The sequence below is a fragment of the Blennius ocellaris genome, assembly GCF_963422515.1.
Source record: "Blennius ocellaris genome assembly, chromosome: 16".
Lineage (NCBI taxonomy): Eukaryota > Metazoa > Chordata > Actinopteri > Blenniiformes > Blenniidae > Blennius > Blennius ocellaris.
In genome coordinates this window covers 17433419-17455784 of record NC_137665.1, presented here as the reverse complement: position 1 = coordinate 17455784, position 22366 = coordinate 17433419, and the positions used below count along the sequence as shown (strand labels likewise).

Here is a 22366-nt window from a genome sequence, read left to right as displayed (position 1 = left end):
TGGGAGGAGTCAAAGGGGAGGAGCCTACCTTGATTGTGATTGGCTGAACCCCAGATGACACTATAGAGGGTTTGACTTCTGATTGGCTGGTTGGAGCAACACACTTTTTAAAACCTGGAACAAGCCAGGGAGAGAGAGGACACACTTTCTTCTCTTGTGGTTGAAACATTGCTCTATATGTCTAAAAAATAAAAAAATAAAAGAGATGTTCTATAAAAGCTGATTAGAGTTTAAAGGGGTCATATTTTATATTATGTAAAATTCACTTTCTAATGGTTTTCAAACAGTAATATGCATCCCCACACTCCAGACAAACTGACTCCCAAAACGAAATCCACTGGTGATCTAATCGAGCTTGAATACATCCCATGTAGCGTATTACACTGCACAAATATTTATCTCATGACAGAGCGTGCTTTTATTTGCCGGAGCTATCGCCACAGACACTTTTCCTTTACGCATTCAAGCAGCAGCGACACGATAACCAGTCAGCATGCATGATGAAGAAGGCCTCTCCACCGAGATGATACCTCGTCACCTTATCTGCTCAGTTTGAAGTGCTCCCTCATCAGCGGAGGTTCGGCAGCCCGACTCTTAATGAGCGCCTGTAATCGCAATGCAGCTCGCTGGTCACGGCGCTGTGTGCAACGCAGGCAAAGGAATGGGAGGACGTCAGATATTACCTTCACTTCAAAGGCTAATGGAACCGCATGCTAATTCAAAGTTTCCAATAGTTCCCGGTTGATGCTGCAGATCTGCTCCGCCTGCAATGAAATAAACTCTAATATTTACTCCCTGCCTGTGCACAGGAGGAACATCATCTCGATATGTCCTCTGATTGTATGTTGTTGCTAACCCCTGAGCAGAACTGGATTACATTTCAGCCCTGATAATGTTCTCATCATTATCCTTTGGGGGAAATTCCCTGTCTGAAGTTAAGGGTTTTTCCCCCACACTGACATTCAAATGATGTCTTGCAATACAAGCCACGAGTTACTTCATGCCTTAATGGCGAAACATGTAATTTTGGTGGGATTCAAATTTAGCGAAGGCTGACGCACACAGGCTGCGCTCCAAATTGCACGAAGCAGAAACTCCCAGCCGAAAAGAGCCCCATCTGTTTTTGTGTTGATATTGAGAATACCGCTGGTTTAAAAGCTTAAAACGGAATTAAAATATTCCATATACACACCGAAATCAAAATAAGTGGGCCCGGACTGATTGACAATTTAAAAGGCTGCACAGAGGTGGGATAAACGTTTTCACAAGCCAATCGGAGGGAGAATCTGCACCATGTAAACAGCGGTAGCGATTACTTCACAGCTGCGTTGCTCGTCCTTCTGCCTTAGGCGAATTAGCGGTTGTGTATTGCTTCCACCTGTTGCTGTAAAAACCGTGGATCCCAACATCCGAACCTCTCTGCTCCGCCGTGTCGACCTCTGTCAAATCCCTTGACTTTGCCAAATCGTTGCAATGAAGCCAAAAGTTCGCAGACACACCCACTCCGAGGAGCATACGAGACCAGGGGCTTTCAAAATAAAAGCCGTGTGCAGTTCACCAGGTCTGCTCTGGAATCCCAAGTGTATGTTTCTTCCTTGAGAGCGACTAATCTAATTTGAGAGCCGTGTGAAATGAACTGAAGTCGAAGTAAAGTGGTTTGTCTTTGCTGTGTGTCTCAGATGGACCCTGTCCAGAAGGCAGTGATCAACCACACGTTCGGCGTCCCTCAGCCCCTCAAGAAGAAACAGATCATCTCCTGCAACATTTGCCACCTGCGCTTTAACTCCACGGTAAGAAACCCTTCGCCGGATTTGATGCCGTTTATGAGGGAAACAGACGAGCGGCGGCGAGACGGAGGGGGAAGCGGTGCGCTACACCGTGTTATAAAGGCAATCTACAGCAGAGAGCGAGCGGCGCCTCGGAGAACGCCATTGTTCTGCCATCTCCTTGATTGTGCTTATCTTCCCTCGATTGCCTCGGCTTTTATCTTTCCCCGTCGAGTTGCTGCATTTGAACAGTTTTGAAAAACCTCTATTCTCCTTTCCACCCCCACCCCCCCTCCTACTTTCCTATTAAAAGTTAGTCAATGTATGTGCTGTTTCGTTGGGGTTTTTTGGTTTTTGGTTTTTTTTCCCCCAAGTGTAAAAGTTTGTTTAGTATTGCCTCTCAGTGAAATCTGTGTTTATGTGGGAGCGAGTTGTTTGCTTGTGAGGGATTAGACAGCAGGAAGAGCTGCCGTTTATCTGCAACCAGCAGAAACAATCAGCAGCCGCAGCAGGAAGCGGCGTTCGCAGCTCCTCATTCCGTTTTTCTTTTGCCATCCTCACACACACACACACACACACACACACACAAAGACAGGACACACGCAGAGGCACAATGCTCGGCAGTCTCTTGGAGGTTTCATGCATATTCATGCCGACAGGTAAAGCCTTAAATATGACTCAAGTGAGGGCGCGGTGAAAAGCACATACACTTATATTTGGACTCCATGTTCAAAGAGGGTCTGAGGTGCAGGAGACAGCGAGCTGAGGAGTTGGTGGTGGTGGTGGTGGTTGTGGTGGTGGTGGTGGTGGTGGTGGGGGGGGGGGGGTGTTCAGACGTGCTCTTCATACACTAGAGCAAATCCCATTGCCTCCTTCCACACGACGACTTAAAGAGGAGTGTCAGCTCTGGCTGCAGCTTTATCTGCTGCTCAGAGAGCGTGAATACTTCCCCAACACTTCTGTGCTCCTCCTCAGATATTGTACCAAGTTATCCTGATGCGTGATGCTCAAAGGGGGGAGAGAGCTGAGCCCACGGCCGCTTCATATGGCACAAATTGACCTTAAAGAGTGATTTAACGCAAGCCGACAATCTTATTTTTTGTTTGGGTTTTTTTTTCCTCCAGCTTCTCACCTCGGTGCAGTGATGTAGAAAAGTACTCCAGGGAGTGTCGGTGCACCGCTACGTCACCGTGGATTCACATGTCTGAACGCTGACATATGTGATCCGATGCGACTCTTGAGATTTTTGAGATTCTGAAACGTGGAAAAAGAAACTAACTCTTTTTTTTTTTTTTAAATGACAAGGTTTGAAATGACAAAGCTGTCATGCAGCTCTAAACACTTTGACTCCGGCCCGCTGGGAGCAAAGGTGACGTGGGGCGGATGGATGGGTTAATAAAAGACTGAAGTCATCAGAGGAAGCTCGGGCTTTTAAAGCACAACTGATAGTCTTTCTTTAACTTTTGACAAGAAAACGACCGACTGTTTGTCAAAAGATTGATCTCATATCAGAGGGACTCTGCTGGGGCCATTTGTCCTTCGTCCTTTGAAGCTCAAACGAGCGTCTTTATTTAAGATAATTCCTTCATTTCATCTCAAAGAGATAAAACTTCAAAGGTGTTTTTTGAATGTGTTTTTTTCAATATTAATCTGCTGGTTATCTTGATCGAGATTTAAGGCTGAAATAATTCTCCGTCTTGTCGGTACAGAATTAAGGATACGAAGGCATTAGCTGTGTCTGGAACACAACAATTGTCTCTTGCCTTTTGTTCCCACACATTGTCATGCAAGAAAAAAAATAAATTGGGCCGCTCGTATTTATAGCACGGAGCGGCAAAATGACAACTGTGACTGGCAGTTTTGATTAAAAAGGAAAACATTTTCAAATCCGCCCGGCGCAGTTTATGACTCGGGGAAAATCGGAGCGGCTTTCATTTCATCAGCCTTCGCAATTAAACAGGGCAGTTCAGTGATTGTGGAATTAAACAAACCAGCTGGCAACGACAACTTTACTGCCACATCAGCTAATTTACCACGCGAACGGCGTCATTGCGAGACGCGATCCGGTGCCGTATCAGAGCTACCAGCATGTTTCACTCCCACTCAACATATGTCTTTTAACCAGTTTTAGTCGCAATTGCTTTTATGTGAGGGCTTTCCCTAATCACGGGACCGTCGAGAACCTCTTTGAACGGTATCGTGTCACCCTGTGGGCTCGCTGGCTTCCCGGAGAAACACCGAAGCTCGTTTCAGTCCTTGTCCCGCCTCCACTGAGACCCCGGACGCAGAGAAAGAAGGTCTGACTGAAGGCCGACGTCTTTCTGGAGTCACACCGCCCAAAATGAAATAATCGCTCAATAGCATTAAAACCTGCTGACGGAGCAATGATTTTTAAAATAATTTTTAGATGTATCAAGCCAATCATCAAGGTGAGGAGTGGCAAATAAAAAAATAAAAAAAAATCCATTCATATTTTAATAATGGATAAATATGCCTGCATTTAGTCAAAATAAAAGCCATTTATTGCATCTTTTGTTCAGTTTGCAAAAAAACAGTAGTGTGGATGGAGTAGTTGTGCTCATTGTACTCACTCTGCAGTGCTTTCAATTGTGGTTTGACAAATTTTTTACATTATTGGCAAGTTATTCTGTTATTGGCTTTATTGCCCTCGAAAGAATTATAACATTACTGGCAGATATTACCGTCCACACAACTGCCTGAAATCTTGTTTTGCATTTGATTTATTTCCCTCGACGTTGAGCAATATTGAGCAATTTCCACTCATTAGACTACGTTTGTGGCCAACCTTTAATTCGATTTTCCCTGAGCTCGACGTTACATTTTCAGGATACAAATGCTCCAGATTACAGCATAGACCTAAACCAATTGCCAGTAAGTCACAGGGTAACACAGAAACACAGCGTCTGGCCAATTATAGTCGACAAATGAGCCATCATGCATGTCTTGTGGGACGATAAGGCACACATGGACAAGAGAATACGTGCCCAGAAACTAACGTACTAAAAGTCCAGGAGTTCTTTCTTTTTTTTTCTTCTTCTTTACAAAACATCTGAGTGAAGCCTGGAAAGAGGGAATCTTCATACTAATCACACAGATGTTTACCTGGACTCTGGGACAAGCAGGTTGAGGTCAGCGTGGCTGCTGTTGTGCCTCCTGAGAATCACAAGCGGTCTTTAATACGGGTCTATGGAAACTTTGAAAACTCATCTGCGAATTTGCTGGAATCGTACAAGCACAACGCCTGTATTCTTGATTTCCATGGATTCCATTCATCGCTGGGTCTCGGGGAAATTCAGAGAAATTTCTATTTTGCTCCGCGTGAAAAGGCCCTTCAAAGTTTGCCGTGCTGTATCTCATTTGTGCATGTTGTTTATTCCTCACTTTAAGAGTCCTTCAAAGGATCGTCCAGTCTCTTTACTTGGTGCTCGAGGATTTGCATGATTTATTTACCACAGAAACAAAGAGGACAGCTCAGGAAGAAGGATGGGGTGCTGAGAGATGCAATACACATTACGATGCTTGGGTTTTTTTTTTTTGTTGCACACAACAGAGCTCTCTTAAAGTTAATCCTACGTTCTTCTGCATGGTGCCGCTGTACAAGGGGAGGGGGCTTCACACACATCCTTGGGGGACCCCTGTGTGTAGTATGATGGTGCAAGACTGAAGCCCTTTTAACTGTACTCAAAGGGCTGCGACTGTCACGTGACGTGAATGTGATTTACAATGTAAAAGGGTGAAGCAGTGGAAAAGTGGCGTTTCTGTGAAATTCATTTACTGTTAGATTGTAATGTTGCTTCTACATTAACACTGTGTGAGTCACCATAGGGGCCACAACCAGGGACTAGTTTGGAACCAGGGCCAGATTGAGCTCCAGTTCTTTGTCTTTCCATCGCCAAAGCCCCGGCCTATCAGGGGCTAAACCGGTGCTTCGCCAGCGCCAGACCGGGGCCAGACCGAGGCCAGACACCTCATCCGCTTGGAGCGGAGTTATCATTACCTACGAGGTGGAAAAGAAGCTGAACCGGCTTCCTGAACTCTAAAGTGAACACCGAGCACCTGAGTGGTCATAGAGAAAAAAGATTAGAATGTGTGGGAACGATATAAGAAGTCGTTCCCTCAAGTTAATTATACGAGGGAACCATTGTACTCTTGTCCGTCCATCGTAGAGCCGTGGCTCTGGAGAGCGCTGCAGAGCTCCACCGCAGCCAGTCAGGGTGAGATTCATAATTTAGAAGCAGTTTTCCATTGTCGTTTTATTCATGCTTTTCATCGTAACATCGTTGTCACTAACTTCACTTCCAGGTCTTGTTTCACATTATAACTGCAGGCTGCGTTGCTCCGCTACGAGACGCTCCAACATTATTTTTTACTCACAGAAATTTATAATGAAGCGACACTTTTGGTTCATCAGCAAACTACAAAACAAACTACACACTACTGTAAATGAAAACTTGGATTTTTTTTAATTTGCCATAAAGTGAGCCTTTTAACGGCTTCATGTGAAAGAGAACTTTAATCAGCGTGTGTTTACATAGGTTTCCATTATAAATGGCTGTAGAGCTGCGTTCTATCATTCTACACCTCCATTCCTCCTGAGGCTGAAGCTTTTGATTCAGACACGTCCAGGAATAAAGTGAAAGGAGCAGAAATTCACTATGTAATGCCCACATGTTGAAAGATAAGCCCCAAGCTCAATCACTTTATTAGTATTATTATTATTATTTTCCCTCTAGCCACTCCGGGGCTCCGGACTAAAACAAGACGGACGTGAAAAAACACCAATAGAGGTTCCGAGGTTCAGGACAGACGAGATGGAGCGACCAGGACCAAACCACTGTTACAGTCCGTCTTCTTGTTCCTGTACGAGCGCTACATTGGTGAAATGAGTGACGTACGACATTTTGGATGTGACGCAATGACGTGGCTCTCACTTGGCTCCGATACCAGTGAACAAAGAGCCGGTTCTTTGGCGGTGCTCATTTAAGAACTGGTCCTGAACTAGTACCTGGTTCTTCTTGGTGGAAAAGCCCTGTCTAATGCTCAGTTCTAAGTTAAAGGGAACTTAGTGAGTTAAAACATGTCGTTTTTGTCTGAGGTGATCAGTCATTATTCCAAGTTTTTCTACGGGACGTTCCTGAATGGAAGGTGTTTATGAACCGACGAGACGAAGAAGCAGCCACTCATCAGCTGAGATTAATTAAAAACGGGAGTTGACGTTTATTTAGAAGCTGCAAATTCATCTTGGCCATTGTGGAGGTCAGCTCATGGTCACATTACAAACACTGGAGTGAGTTGAGGATTATTGAGCTGGAGACTGAAAGAAATCTGGCTAATCAATGTGTGTTTTGGATGACTTTTATCGTATAGCTATTTCTCCTGATGCTTCCCTTCGGCGGGCCGACTTGTTGACTGTGCTGTGGTGCACGAGACTCAAAACAATGACAGCTTTTGGCTGTTTGCTCCAGTCTCCTGCTGGTTTGGTCGATTACAGCCACTCGTGGCTCATCACCGCCACACTGTGGCAGCTGCTAGAACAGCTTTAAATAAAATTTAAAGAGAAAATGGACGGTCAAAGATTTTGTTGACCAGCTAATCGATGACTAAATTAGTGGATTTTAATAATCAATTTAATGAATTGGTTGATTCAGGCAATAGCTGTGGCTAATGCTAATGCTAATGAAAATTATCATACAATAGGGACAGCTATTTTCTTAGTTGGCCAAAGTAACTTCTGTTTTGTGTTGGCATTATAATTTCAGAGTCGTAATCCTTTAATATCTCGTCTTCAGACATAACGCAAAAACCATAATCATTCATTAATCACGGCGCTGTGCATGTTGAATTTCTTGTTTTCTGGTGATTTATCGTGGTTTGTTGCTTCGCTCCTCTTCCATTCAGCGATGTGCCTCCGGGACCAGGAGCTGTCGAGGGCTGATCCCTGGAGCTTGTTTTAGCTTTTAATGACTGATCTTTGTATTGATTTCTTGGCTATCCCGATGCATTGGCGCTTCCTCTGACAGCACTGGGCTTTGTCCTGGGATTGAACAGGGTTGTGAGAGCGATGAGGATGTGGAGGTAACTCGTGATCCAGCCCGCAGGGAAAATTGCATGTTTTATTGCTGCAATGCAAAGCGAGATTGTCTTTTGTGCCTGATTTGTGGCTGTGAGTGCTCCAAATGTTGGGTGTTATTGGTATGTCTTGCCACACGTGTTGGGCTGTTTCTGCAGAGGCTGAGTCTCATAGTGCACATTAATGGGAGTGCTGTCGAGATGGAATCCTCTCTCTTGTTGCATATTACACATGCAATTATACCTCTGGCCTCCCAGTGTGGCAACGCCGTTATCAGGTGGAAACAGACTCTCCTCCTTGGAGGCTGCGTACACCCGTGAGAGAGCGCACATTCCGGCGTGCATTTTAAAATTTATTGCACGTGACTTCGGTCTTGTCGACTGATAAATGCATCTTGAGTGCCATTTGCTTTTTTTTTTAAGCTGGTTTTTCTGCCGCTCTCCCAACAGAACCAGGCAGAGGCGCACTATAAAGGCCACAAGCACGCTCGGAAACTGAAAGCCATGGAGGCCCAGAAGAACCGTCAGCGGCGGGCGGGCGAGGCGGCGTCCGCAGGGAGGGAGAGAGACCGGGACAAAGAGCGGGAGCGGGAGCGGGAGAGGAACAAGACGTCGGCTCCGGAGGCGGCGCTCCCTGCTCTCATGGACACGAGCTTCATGGAGGGAACAAGTGAGTGTGTCAGAGTGACGAGAAAAACGCCAACAGTAAGAGCGTGCTACCTGTAATCTTCCCCCACCTTCTCCATGATCACTCTGTTGTACTTTCTCTCCTCTAATTCCCTTTTCTGCTCGGTTGCATTTTTCTAAGCGCCTTCCACCGGCGCCTTTCACTTTACTGACAGCTACCGTCCCTCGCCTCTTCATTTCTTTCCTTCTGCTCCATTGTGTTGCACTTTGAGATTAGATCTCCTGCTCACTTTATCCCTCACCCTCTCATCCCCTCTGTGTCTTTATGCTGTCTCACCTGTCTTCGCTTGTTTAACCTTATTTTGCTTTTGCCTCGTGATGGACAGATGCCTCCCAAGTAGAGGCATTGTGGGAAGTGTGGGAGCAAGAGCCTGATGTCAATGCGTGGCCTCACTGGGGCCATTTTACCACCTTTTCCTTTAATTTCCCACTGTTAGGAGGTGTATTTTTGAAAAGTTTGAGTCCTCTGTTGAGCATTGTCAAGGCCTTTTAGCTGCATTTGAATCCCAGCTGTGGCAGAAATGGCATCGGGTTAAAAACTTGCCGTCTATTGTTCAATTTACAATAACTTGCTGTGGTTCCCAGCTGAAAGTAGTCTCTGGTTGTGGTAGTGAATATGAGGTCAGGTGGCTAAAAGGTAAAAACCTGCTTTTTACTTTGACTACAACACATTGTAGGAACCAAGAGCTTCAGCAAGTGTTGTGTTTTTGCTCCAGGCCTCCAGCCAGAACTCACAGGCCACGCCCCCTCATTGCAGCTACTCACCCATGAAGCGGCGTTTTCACTTTTCGACTGTGCAGCTTATTTCTCACTTTAAATGTTTTCAGAACTACACATCGCTGAACACTTTCAGTAATCAAACAGAAGGTTTATGTCCGAGCACGAAATGTTGGTATTGTTTTGATGACAGCCCTGAGTGATGCGTTCAGGGACATCACGTAACTCCGACTCCGGCATGGTAACAAGGTGATATAGTCATTAGCGAGCTGGAACGTGCACGCGCAGCACACGGCAGAGCCTTATGGAGTGTGAATCTGCCTTCAGAGTTTCAAACTTGTCCTTTCGTTAAAAAAAAAAAATCGACTTTGTTTGTTTTGGTTCTTAATCGTCAGCTCGACCATTTATCAAGCAGCGCCTAAAGCGAGAGTCCAGCCAATCAAGTCAGAGCTTCCAAATGATACGGTTAGTGGGGCTTCAGGCCGCAAGTCTCATTCCCCACAAATATCTAGTGAACTCAATGAAAGCAGCCGCAGCATGCGCATCGGGGGAGATCAGGAGAAAACACACCCGGAAGTTGCGAGACGAAGACCAATGATCAGGGAGTAAAATCCCGATGTGCACATTATATGCAATTTAGGAGGAAGTTTTATTCTCAGACAATAAAATATTGTAGATAATTTCAATCAATTCGTAACGTATTTTGCCAGCAATTATTTCCGTTGACACTCGGCGGACAGGACAGACAAACAGATTGTTGGTAAGGATTCAACCCCTGGTTTAGGTCCATTACAAACTCGTATTGGATTCTAGATTTCCGTTTATATGACTAAGTGAAGGAAATATAGCAGTTTTCCCAGACTTCCCCGAGAGAAGATCCCTATCTGAGCGGAATTTCAAAAGACGCACGGATGCTAGATGGAATGTCACTGATGAGATATGAAGGTGCAGGGAGGCGAGGGAGGCAGTCTGTATTTCATCCCCCTCTGGCAGACATGTTCATGGGCACATGAACACACATACACATTTACACTTTTTTTTTGTGCCTCGAGCACTAAGAGTCTCCTTCAGGAAGGAGAAAGTGGACAAAAGACTGCGAGCCTGATAACGGTCTCATCAAATCTCATTTTAATATTCTGCCGTTGCAAAGGAGGGCTGTGAAAGAGGGAAGCAGCGGCCGGGACGAAACGAGATGATGAGCACAAAATGAAAGATAAGATGAAATGAATGACGGAGGCCGAGAGAGGGAGGAGAGAGAGAGAGAGAGAGAGAGAGAGAGAGACAGAGGGTCAGTGGAGAGAGAAAACAGAGAGGTCCTCGCGCGTTTTTAGGCCGTGAATAATTTTACAGTTCTAAGGCAATTTTGTCAGGAGGAACAGTCTTTAATAAGCCCAATTGTGTGATTGGCCTAATGTGAAATTGAAATGCAGCAGTGCAAACCAACGCTGGCGTGCGCCACAATGGCGAGCTGTAATGGAATAGCGCTCCAAATTAACACTACGGGATGAGTTATGCCTGCCATGAAGCTGCAGGCCGGTGGGAGCCGGCTGAGGGTAATGCCCACATTGTCTGCCATCAGGAGCCAATAACACACCTGTCGGCGGCTCCTCTGAGCACGCCGGCTGTCTGGCTCAGAGTAAACACACTTCCTCTGGACCCACAAGGTCAGACTCCTCAACTCCATTAGAGTACCCACTAATGCACACTCAGATCCAGGAGCTAATCCCTGCCCCACCTTCTGACGGCGAGGTGCCGGATGGACTTCAAGCTGTATCCAGAGTGTTTTTCCTCGAGAGTGTGTGGAACGGGCGTTCAAATTACATCGTAACCTCCTGTATCTTACGCTTTACTCCCAATAAGAACAAGGGGGGCCATTCATATCAGGATAAGGCATACTCTGTTGATCACTCAGAGAAGCAATTCAAACGCAGCAGCAGCACATGACAAATATTAATAGGATAAGATGGAGAGTGATGTAGACAGAAGGAGAAGTGTCAAGTTGAAGCATTGAGTCAGATCTGGGTGTAGTTTAGGCCAAACGTTTGCACAATCTGATGGCAGCTGGCAAAAACAAGCATCAAAATCAATAGAATGGAATAAAGGCGTGTTTATATTCCTCTGTTTGATCCAGATCAGAGTCTCTTCAGGGATAAGCCATTTCGTTTGGACAATATGAAATCTCCCACACAATCTGATCCGCAGCAAACAAGTGATCTCTGGCCCCATTGAAATGCTCGGTCTTGCTCAAGAGACGACGGGACGTAGTGTGCAATGCCTCCTGGGTAGTGAACAAACAAAAGTTAACCACGCGAAGCAGACACAGGAGACAAACAGTTGGGAAATATGTCACGGACAGACGTGGAGTAATGAGGAAGAAGTCGAGAAGAAGACTATATCGTGAGTTGTTAGCTACCCATTAGCCATGAGCTAACTGGCCTCGCCACCACGAACTAAAGCTTCCGGTTTCAGTGTGGACCAATCAATGAACCGTGTTTCTTCTTTACCTCCTCTCTGGTCAGTGTTTGTTTTGGGCGACAGCGCCACCAAACCAGCAACTGGTGTAACTGCGTGACAGTTTCCATTTTTTTGATCCGGTTCCTAAAGTGAATGTGAACGCCACCGAACCAAATGTAGGCGTGAAAATTCTCGGCTCCCCTCCCTCCCAAGTGAACCGAGTCCCGGACTATCCCGATGTGAATAGAAACCAATACAATAAAGATACTCTTTAATCCCAGAGAGAAATTCTTGTAGAATTGCTCCAGGCAGAAAAGAATACAGAATAAATAGCATAGAAGTTAAAATATTAAGTATTATTAAATATTAATATATACAGGGCAAAGCAGTGACTGCTATGGTAAAGTCCGGTCAGCACCAAGTCCAGTAAAAAAAACGTATATTGGATAGAGCAGAGAAAAGCACATCTTAAATGATGAATTCAAAGAGGCTTTATGTGTTGTATATTGGATAGAGCAGAGAAAAGCACATCTTAAATGATGAATTCAAAGAGGCTTTATGTGTTTTTGTCAAGCAAGAAGAAGAAAAAAAGTGAAAAACTAAAAGAATACCCCTCCCATCAGTTTTCAAAAGGTCTTCAAACTGTTTATTTTTTCAGAGTGTGAAATAGTTATTAAATGTGTCCCTGACATTACAATCAAAATAAACAACTGCTGTTGATTAAATCATAAAATATGTTGCTTTCAAAAGTTGAATTCATTTTGACAAATATGGTTCATGGCATTTGCAAGTCCTTGGATCTAGTTGTGTTTTTTTATATATATATTTATTAAATATACATCCATCTTACGACCACTTAATCGTGATTAATACCACTGATAGTTTACTCTACAAAATTTTGCTTTACTCAACTGAAAACCAATATATAGCGATAATTACAAAGGCTCACTCACATTGATGAAATTGTGATTTTTCTTTGTCTTTTTCTAATATTTAATGTGTTTTTTTTTTGTTGTTTTTTATTACATCTCAGGAAGCTGTTATTTAATGCTGAGACACATTAACAGCTTTGTGTGTTGTCACTTCTGCATGTAAACTATTTCAAGCTGAAAGTTACTGTCTATTACTTCCTTCCATCAAACTGAACCTTCAACTTGTAAAATAAAAAAAATCAATCAAACTGTTTCTGAAATCAAAGCTTTCATGCAGCTTAATATTTACTGGTGTGATGATGATACGACAACGGGTAAACAATTACGCTATTCATAAAATTGAGCTCATTGGGTATAAAACAGATGAAAAAAAAATAGTTAAATAAAATGTAATATGTATTAATGTCATTTATAGGTATATGCAAATGACAGTAATACAGCAAATCTTATAAAGGAAAAAATAAAACAAATGTCCCTAAAACTGAATAGAAAATAAAAACCTAGCTGTTTTAAGCTTTTATTTTGACACTGCCTGTTACCTCAGATCCTGGTATGGTACAGTGTGTAAACTCGTGGTTCTGCTACGACTCATGCATACAGAAAGGAAATCTTCAAGAGTACAAAGGGACTAATCGATGCTTATAAAGTATGTCCCAGGCCGACAAGGGATGGGGGGGGTGGGGGGGGGAGAGAGAGAGAGAGAGAGAGAGAGAGAGAGAGAGAGAGAGAGAGAGAGAGAGAGAGAGAGAGAGAGAGAGAGAGAGAGAGAGAGAGAGAGAGAGAGAGAGAGAGAGAGAGAGAGAGCACCAAGCCGGCGCCGAGAGACAGCGAGCCGCCATCAATCATGACAAGCATCAATCACACCCGGCTTTGATTGACTCTGCTATTGAGACTGTCTTTGCGGGGACTCTCTCTGTCACCACAGTAATGATGATTTAAAGCGAGGATTTTTCCCCGGGGAAGTTGTTTATGTTGTCAGGCTGCCTCGCACCAGCGCTCGCCCGCTAAATCAAGTAACTCCCCGTCTGCGTGCGCATAATAAGTCCCACATTCATATTCATTTCCACTGGTTTAAAGTCTGAAGCAGATCGGGCTGCCAAAGGTGTTTACCCTCTACAAGAAATCCTGATTGAGCTGGACAGTTAAAAACAAATTAAATTCGTTCCGGGTTAAAGAAGAAACAGCAACATCGATCCAAATATCCATTTGCTGCTGTGTAGTTTTACCCAACAAAGCGCCTGCTGGCACTGCCGATATGCTGAACTTAGCTCTGACACTTCCCAATTTCGGTTTTTATCATTATGTAGAGACAGAATCAAATGACGGCCTGAGGGAAATATGCCGTCCACAAATACTTAAAACTGATGACTTCTTGGCTCCATTGTCAGTAGGAGAATGGCCTGTTTAATTACGTTTGAATAGATGGAAGTCGTCTGCCTATTAGTAAACACAAGGTGGAAAATATCAAATGCACTATTGGTGATTTCGTTCGTCGATGTTTATTGTCGAATAACCGTGTAGAAGATCTCGTAAATAAACATGAGAAGTAAATTTAACCTATTCGAATCTGTGAAATCAACAAGAAAAATTCAAGTTAGCATCTTTACAAAAATGAAATTAGTATTGAAGTAAAAACTATTTGTTCAAAATACAAGACTCATTTATTTATTTATTTATTTATTTGGGACGTGAATAATTCAATTAATGTGAGATAATCTTTTTAGCCGCATATTATATTCCTCCAATCATGCAAATTGCAACGTCTGTGGAAAAAGGTTCGACTCCTGTTGCATGAACTTTTCCCGCATGCAGTTTCTCGACGTGACCCAATACACCATCTTGTGGTGCAAACTTGCATTACAGGTCTAAACACACGGGTGCTTGCTGCTTTTATAAAAAAAATTTAAGCTAACCGTTGAGGTTACATGGATTTATAAAAACTAAATTATTACATCGTGCAAGTTCAAGGTGTCTAAAATGGTGGATCCTTGGATTTTAGCGGCGCTCGCTCTCCCACCAACCTTCATTCGTCCCTCTGTGTCGTTCCTGCTAAATCCACTGATGACTATCGCCCCGTCTCCAGAGACTTCTCAGGTGGCCCCTTCTTTCACATGCACTCAGGATCATGCCCCCCCCCCCCTTCCTGCCCCCCCTCCCCCCACACGGGGCGAGCACTGATCCCTCAAGGGTCACTCTCATTACAGCGAAGGGACCATCTAATCTTGCTCCTATACGAGTTCTCCTTCTTCAACGGGGATGAGAAAGGAAGACCGTTATCTCCAATGATGAATTTACTTCAGAGACATAAGGGGGGAAAAAAATCAATGAAGCAGAGTCACACGGAGGTGAGTGGTGAGCGAGCCACGGGAAGGCTGGTTAAATGAAATGGGGCTCGTCGGCGCGCGGCGCCCGCGGGTGATGCATGCGACTCCCTCGGGAGGCCGGCGGGATGGAGGGGGAGGCGTGTAATGGAACTCGGGTGGCTTTACCGGCCCGGGCCCGTCACTCGATGGGTTGGTTTGTATTGACCGACACTCCGGGTTCACTTGATATTTGAATAGTGACGCAGAGGAAGCGACTCTAATAACCAACTCTAATCTAGTTTGTTAGTCTGTACAGCTCAAAACGCCACAAAGCTGCGGTCTTAAGAAGAACTCCCATTTTCACTTGAGTTGTTAAAGTTGTTTTGGGAACATTTGGGGCGGGGGGAAAAAAAACTCTTGTTTTAACATGCATCATTTTTCACTCGCACAAGATGCATTTTCACCACGAAAACACAAAATATCCACCTCTCTTGTTCACACAGTCCCATTTTCCCAATCATTTCACTGCATGGAGAGATATAATGATGTTCATTACAAAGTGATTACAGTTGTTACACCAGCTGCCAAAACCAAAAGCTCGGGCCATTAACTCTTCACTCACAGTCGCACTTGCTCATTGTTTCTCCCCACAAGTTGTAATTTTAGGTTAAATGCCAGATTACCATGAAGGAAGGAAAGTGCCACAATTAATTAGTTAAATAAATAAATAATTACACAAATGTGTCATTAAGTAATTAAAATTGGAATTAAGTATATAAAGGTGTCATTGATTTCATAAAGCACTAATTCATTTTATGTTATTATTTCAAAATGTAATTAATTATTTCATGGTTGAACGTGGCACGGCTTCGTGGATTTATTGTGTCTGTCAAACTCTGTCAAGCCACCAAAGTCAGTGGGCGGATCGTCACACCTGATTGGTTCACCTGCACATCAAGTCAAGGCAATCAATTGTGTGAAAACAGTTGATTAGAAAACACTTATCGCGGGTCTGCAATTTCACATTACTCACACGGAGTATTAGGAAAACCATTGGCAAGATCTATGATTAAAATAGATTGGAATGGAATGAAAAAGCTTTTTTGTTCTCGGGGAGAACGCTCCATGTTTGTGACTGTGACTGAACAGCCTCGTTTAGCTTCAAATAGGTTGTTTTAAATTCTGCTTCAGACTCGCGGTAAGTAGTGGTTTCTGGTGTGACGCTGCCACCGCCTCTAATGCAAAATCAACGTCAAGACAGAATTAGGTGAGGCAAATGAAGAATGACATAATTTACTTTCGGGTTTTTTTTTTGCAAAATCAAACTTTTACTACTGGGAACTGTTTGTGTTCTTCTTGTAAATGACCTCTCAAGGCTCCTGGTGTTAACTAACTGAGTTTGCTGATGCTGATGCTCCCTGTTATTTGTTCCTGCCGTGCAGGTGTCCAGACCGATGGGGAACCGGCCGCCCTGGAGGCGAAGCTCGAGGAGAGCCCCCGGAGCTCGGTGATGCTGACGCCAGTGTCTGAGATCTCCTCCGCGGAGCTGGTCACTCTCTCCCCGCCTCAGATTTCGCCTTCCTCGCAGCTCTCGGAGACGGCGTCGGACACCAGTGCCCCCGAAGTCACCGAGGCCGCCGAGACCCGCCGAGGCCCTGGGGCCAGCCAGCGAGTCGGCCGGCCAGGCGGACACCTTCAGCACAAACGGTGAGCCGTGTGCAGAAGACGACAAGGACCCCAAGAAGAGCAAAGCTCAACTTCATTGTCCTGTTTGTAAAGTCACGGTCAACTCCGTCTCCCAACTGGAAGCACATAACAGCGGTAAGAGTCGACGCTGGAGGACGGAACTTTAAATGATGAAAACGCAGGTGTTTTGAGAGGCTTGCTGTCAAAATACAATTTTCTGAAGAGGCATATTGGGGGAAGCCTCGTTTCCACTGCACAGTATTTGCGAGTAAGGTGCAGTACTGGTTCTCATGTGTTTCCGCTGACTGAAGTTGTAGACAGTATCTAAAGCCGTGGTTCCACTGCGCTGTTTGTGCCAGGATGGAACAGTACGGTTCGGGTTTTCGTGCGGCACCAGTGACAAAGTTGTGGATAGTATGGAAATAACCGTAACCACCGGTTACGATTGTTCATCACGAAGTACCTAGCACTGAGGAACGTGTCTCATAAGGAGGAGCAACGACGCAGCCGTCTGCTAAACGGCATTGCGGCCACTTCCACGTTCGCGCAACGCACAGCGTTACGTACGCAATGGCATCACATACCTGCGTCATTCACAACTCCCACTACATTTTAAGTGTACTCTCTATGGTGGGACCGCGCAACACAGTTGGGTCTGGGTGTGCTTGGACGTACTGTACCATACCGTTCCAGCCCGTCCCGCTACGGCACGTACTGCACGGTGCGACCACAGCTAAAAGTGCTGTTACCGTTTTTCGTAACCCTTCCGTTGAGGGAACGTAGCACATTGGTATGAGTTCCAAAAAGTACGCCGACTGTACCAATGTAGCGTCTGCTGATTGGTAGTGACCATCCACACTCTTGACAGCAATATCTAAATATTCCACTGGTGGTCTTGTTAACTCAGTTTTTAGAAATGTCGGCGCACTACACAGCACCGAGGTTCAGACTCATCTGAAATCGCCGTCATCATTTCCCAAATTCTTGACAACCCAACGACAACAGACCACGACGTAGAGTACGTCCTCCATTGTGTTCGGCACATGTCCCACATTTCCTGTCCCGTAACGTACCAACATCAGCCATTCACAACGCCACCTACATTTTAACCGGACTCTTGATGGTGGAACAATGCAACGGATATGGGTCTGGGTATGCGTTGCAGTACCGTGCAGTACTACGTATAGGAAACGAAACTATAATATTGTTTGACATCTGTTCAATCCTTCCTCAAGGTACAAAGCACAAACTGATGCTGGAGGGTCACAGCGTTCTGCCACGGCGCCGAGGGAAAGCGGTGGCGGCTCGCGCCAGCTGCAAGAGCAAGCGGCTGGGGAGCAAAGGCAGCGTCGGGGTGCCCAACAAGAGCTTCCAGTGTGAAGTGTGCGAGATCTTTGTGAACTCCGAAACCCAACTGAGCCAGGTACCATACGTACACTGCATGTCGGACAGAAGACTGTCGGCCTCTGTGCAAGCTGGAGACCAAAAATAATGTGAATTAAAATTATTTTGTGAGAGAAACACATAATGTACAAAAGGCACCATGGACGGGGTCGCCAGTCCATCTCAAGAAAAACACACGACTGAACGAGTGTCACATTCTCAGAGTCGTCAGTTCATCTCAAACACGTCTTTTGGATTGTTGTGGGAGGAAACCGAAAGAAGACCCACACAAGCACAGGGAGGCCATGCAACGCCACACAGTGCAGCTCCCAAAGCTATTTTTGTCCATATAGTCAAATAAAATGTGCCAAATTATATAGAAGGTAAAACACTCTTTCTTTTTTGTTAAAAAAAAGAAAAGAAAAGAAAAAAGGAACAGTTGTTGGTCGTTTGTTATATATCTTAATATCGAAGAATTTCATTGAGTCCATGATTCTAAAACAAAGTAATGTTGCATCTGTTGGTAAATTCTAGCACATGTTACTTATGGCCTGTATGATGCTTCCAAAGTGAGAAGGGTCTCTGGTTCGATTCCGGGTATGGGGTGGGGCATTTCCTTGTCCGTGGTGTGTACTCCGGTTTCCGTCCCACGATCCACCAACATAACTTAGAGTAGAAAATGTGACATCGGCAGACGGCAGGCCGCTGATTGGCCGGAGCGTCACGACACAGATGAGTCAGAAGGCGGGTTAGTCACCCGCCATTTTTTAAACCAATTGCCACAAAAAAGCTAACGATCATAGATCTCTGAGCCGCAGTGTTCTGGATTAACTGGTGACCGCGTTCCTGGAGCGCCCCCTTTTCACAGCAGATGTTAAAATACCAAGAGTAGGAGCTTGTAGAAAAGCACCATAACACCCATTTCGACTGATTTGTGAACAGTATTTGAGCGGAAAGGGAAAATGACACAGTGGCAGCGCATGGAGTTTTTAAAAAAATGACATTGACCTTATTGAATTTATGTTCCCGTTGATGGTTTTGCTTATAAAGAAAGAAAGTAGGAGGACAAAAGCATCGAGCCCCACCTCTCGGGGACTTCTTTATGTTTCTTTCCACTGGTGAAGTGGGGGCTTGGGACGGTCTTGCAGACTTGTTAAGGCGCCGGAGTGTCTCCGATTTCCTTCGAAAAGCCGCTCAAGTGTTGACTCTGCAGGGAGAAACACTCCAGCCCAATCACGACAGGCAGTGGAGAAACGGTTGCATTATTCCACCTCCACAGACAAATGATGTGACGACAGAATTAATCGGAAAACAAAACTGCCGCCACACAGTCGGCAATTAGCTTCGACATCAGCAGACTGATAATAGACAACCCGGATCACGCTGACCCGTAATGTCACAATTACAACAGCGATGATGATGTGTATTACAATGATAAATATGAGCGATGAGGTTTTAAAGACCTTACTTAATCTAAGAGACGATTTTAACGCTGCCCCGACGGAGGAAGTGTGTGCGAGTGTAAATCAGAGCAGCAGTTTCATTTACAGCCACACGAATGAAACCATTGAAACGACGCCGTCAAAGCCTGCTGCTGTTTCCACGACACAAATAACGTCTAATGCTTTGACTAACTGTTCAGATACGGAAGCGAATGTGGCTCAAAAATCAATTTGAAACGTATTAACAGAAATACTTTTCTTTAATGTTCAGATTAAACTGCATTATCTGACTCGGGAATGAAATTATTAATGCATCATCCCAACTGCATTTTCATTTTCTTATTCAGGTTGCACATTTTTGTAACAGAGCTCAAAAGTAAACCTAAAGAGGCGATTGCTTTTTTCGTTTTCATGTCCGCCGCGCAAAAAAGGGGCTCAATCTTCAATTTGACTTCGTATTTCCAAGCGGCGCAGGAGAGTGACGTCGGCTCTTCCCAACAAGCATTGAACAACTGGATGAACACATCTTTTTACGCCTTTACTGATTCTCATCATCCAGTAACGTTGAAAGAGCTGCTTTGCCCCTCGTATCTCTTGCTCAAGCTCAAATATGCACAGCGCCCCCCGGTGTATTGGAAGCGCAGCACAATCAGAGGAAGTAAAGCGGCCTCTGGCACCGCGAGGAAATGCTCAGTCGAATGGAATTGTGAGCCTTTTTTTTGCACGGCGGACATGAAAACAAAAGAGCAATCCCTTCTTTATGTGTTCTTCTGTGTTCTGCCATAAAGTGCAACCTGAATATGGAAATGAAAATGCAGTTTGAATGAACTATTATTAATTTAATTTATGAGTCAGATAATGCACCCAGAACCTTGATATGACAACCTTGACATTGCAGAAAAATGCAGTTTAATCTGAAAATGAAAGAAGTATTTCTGTGAATACATTTCAAATTGATTTTTTTCGCGCCACATTCGCTTTCATATTAAGAGCCGGGGATGTATCTTTCACTTATTACTGCCACTTAATGCATCCTCCGGTATTTATTCTCGTCCATCTGCACCCCACCGGGTCTTTGGTGCGGTGGGATCTGGAAAACGAGTTCCCGGCGTTGTGGTTAATGTGGCTGATTTAACCTTCTAAACGCATCCCACCGGTGTTATGTAAACACCTCGCGTCCCAGTGGGAGTTCCAGCCGCTTCACGGGAAGTGAAGTGCGGCGGCGGCGGCGGCGCTGCAGAGTAATGTGATGTCATTTCTCTGCACTCCGCTCAGACTCCGTGTGTCCATATTAATAATTCAGCAGATAACATTTGAAGTTGTTCCACCGTGGTACAACAGATGCTTGTTAGCTTGCTAATGTGTCTTTTTTTCTTCTACTTCTTCTTCTTCTTCTTCTTCTTCTTCTTCTTCTTCTTCTTCTTCTTCTTCTTCTTCTTCTTCTTCTTCTTCTTCGTCTTCTTCTTCTTCTTCTTCGTCTTTTCGTTCTGTCTTCTGGTCTCGGCAGCACATGAACAGCAGAAGGCACAAGGATCGGCTGGCCGGCAAACCACCCAAGCCTAAATTTACCCCCCACAGCAAGAGCCAGCCGAGCTCCAGCTTAGCGGTAAGTCTCAGCAGAAAGACACAGACAAACAAAACACTGTCATCCCAATATGCCTACACACACACACACACACACACACACACACACACACACACACACACACAAACAGGCACTCGAGGAAGGCAAACAGAGCGTAATTGCCTTTCGCTTTCCGCAGATATGCTTGAACATTTGGCAAAACTGGAATAAGTTCAGTCAAATTTGTAAACTAATGCATTTTTAAACAACCGCTTGGGTTTATCTGTGTCGCCGCTAACTGATTTGACCCCCGCCACGGTACACACAGTTAAACACACACAGACTTGTGTGGCCTTTTTTTTTTTTTTTTTTTTTCCTCTGACAAAAAGGCGTTTTTCAAACGTCTGCGTCTCAAGTGTTAATCCAGATCATACCATTCACCCAATAGTCCCCTTAACCCCTGGGATACATGAGAGCTGGCGGTGGAGCTCACAAGGCAGGTCAGTCCCGTCAAAGAGAGGAATAAAACACACACTCACTGACTCACGTCATCTTTTCAGAGCGAGCCTTCATTCCCTCACCTTCATCTTAACCTTCACAACTAATCTACTGATGAGGACTGGCTCTGACATTCTCACGGAACAACACACACAATTCACACTATATACTAACTCTGGAATTTTTTTCACAATTCCGATTCCTGTTTCAAATTCCGCTTAACGATTCAGTTCTTTATCGATTCTCATTAGGAAATTGAACCTGCAGCGTTGACAGCAGAGAGCGTGTTCACGCGTTTCTGCTTAATGGTCGAATTTCCTCCCTCCGCTGAAACGTCCACTTTGCAAGTATTGCAAATTGCTATTTTGTCGTCCTTTTAACCTGAACGACTTTGGACCTTGAAACACTGGGAACGGGTTCTCAACAAGAACCGGTTTCTGATTCCCGTCGCCAGTGCTGACAGATGTGTTATCGGCGTGCAGTGTGATTTACAACGTCTAAACGTTTCTCCATACCGTTGTGAATACATCTGAAAAAAAAAAAAAGGTTTTTGGTGCCACTGAGGCTTTTTTTTTTCTCAGCTGGCTCGCCACGACTTTTGTTTACTTACTTATTTGACCTTGTGGCTTCAGAATCATTAGATTTAGGTGTCTGTCATAGAGACGCCGAGATGTCTGTATCTCGGCGAGGCAGTGTGCACTGTCATGGAGGTTAAGCACGCTTTTGTTCTCAGCGAGTCCCCCGACTGCCGAGACGCTTCTAAAACAGTCCCGTTCTCTCCCTCCTGACCACAAGCAGCCTGAATCAGCACTCCAGATTAATCACCTGTCATATACGCTTCTCC

The 22366-nt window shown here is 44.7% G+C and overlaps 1 protein-coding gene across 1 annotated transcript in view; it reads left to right on the top strand.

Moving 5' to 3' along the window:
* The window catches only part of znf385c (zinc finger protein 385C), a gene marked incomplete at its 3' end in the record, with an annotated part of 155742 nt that overhangs the window by 129727 nt on the left and 3649 nt on the right, over nucleotides 1-22366 (top strand). Inside the window, 6 exon segments of the mRNA XM_080511423.1 lie at nucleotides 1680-1790; nucleotides 8307-8526; nucleotides 16392-16594; nucleotides 16596-16770; nucleotides 17871-18058; nucleotides 20968-21066. Of these exon segments, the coding sequence (XP_080367549.1) occupies nucleotides 1680-1790; nucleotides 8307-8526; nucleotides 16392-16594; nucleotides 16596-16770; nucleotides 17871-18058; nucleotides 20968-21066 (996 nt within the window).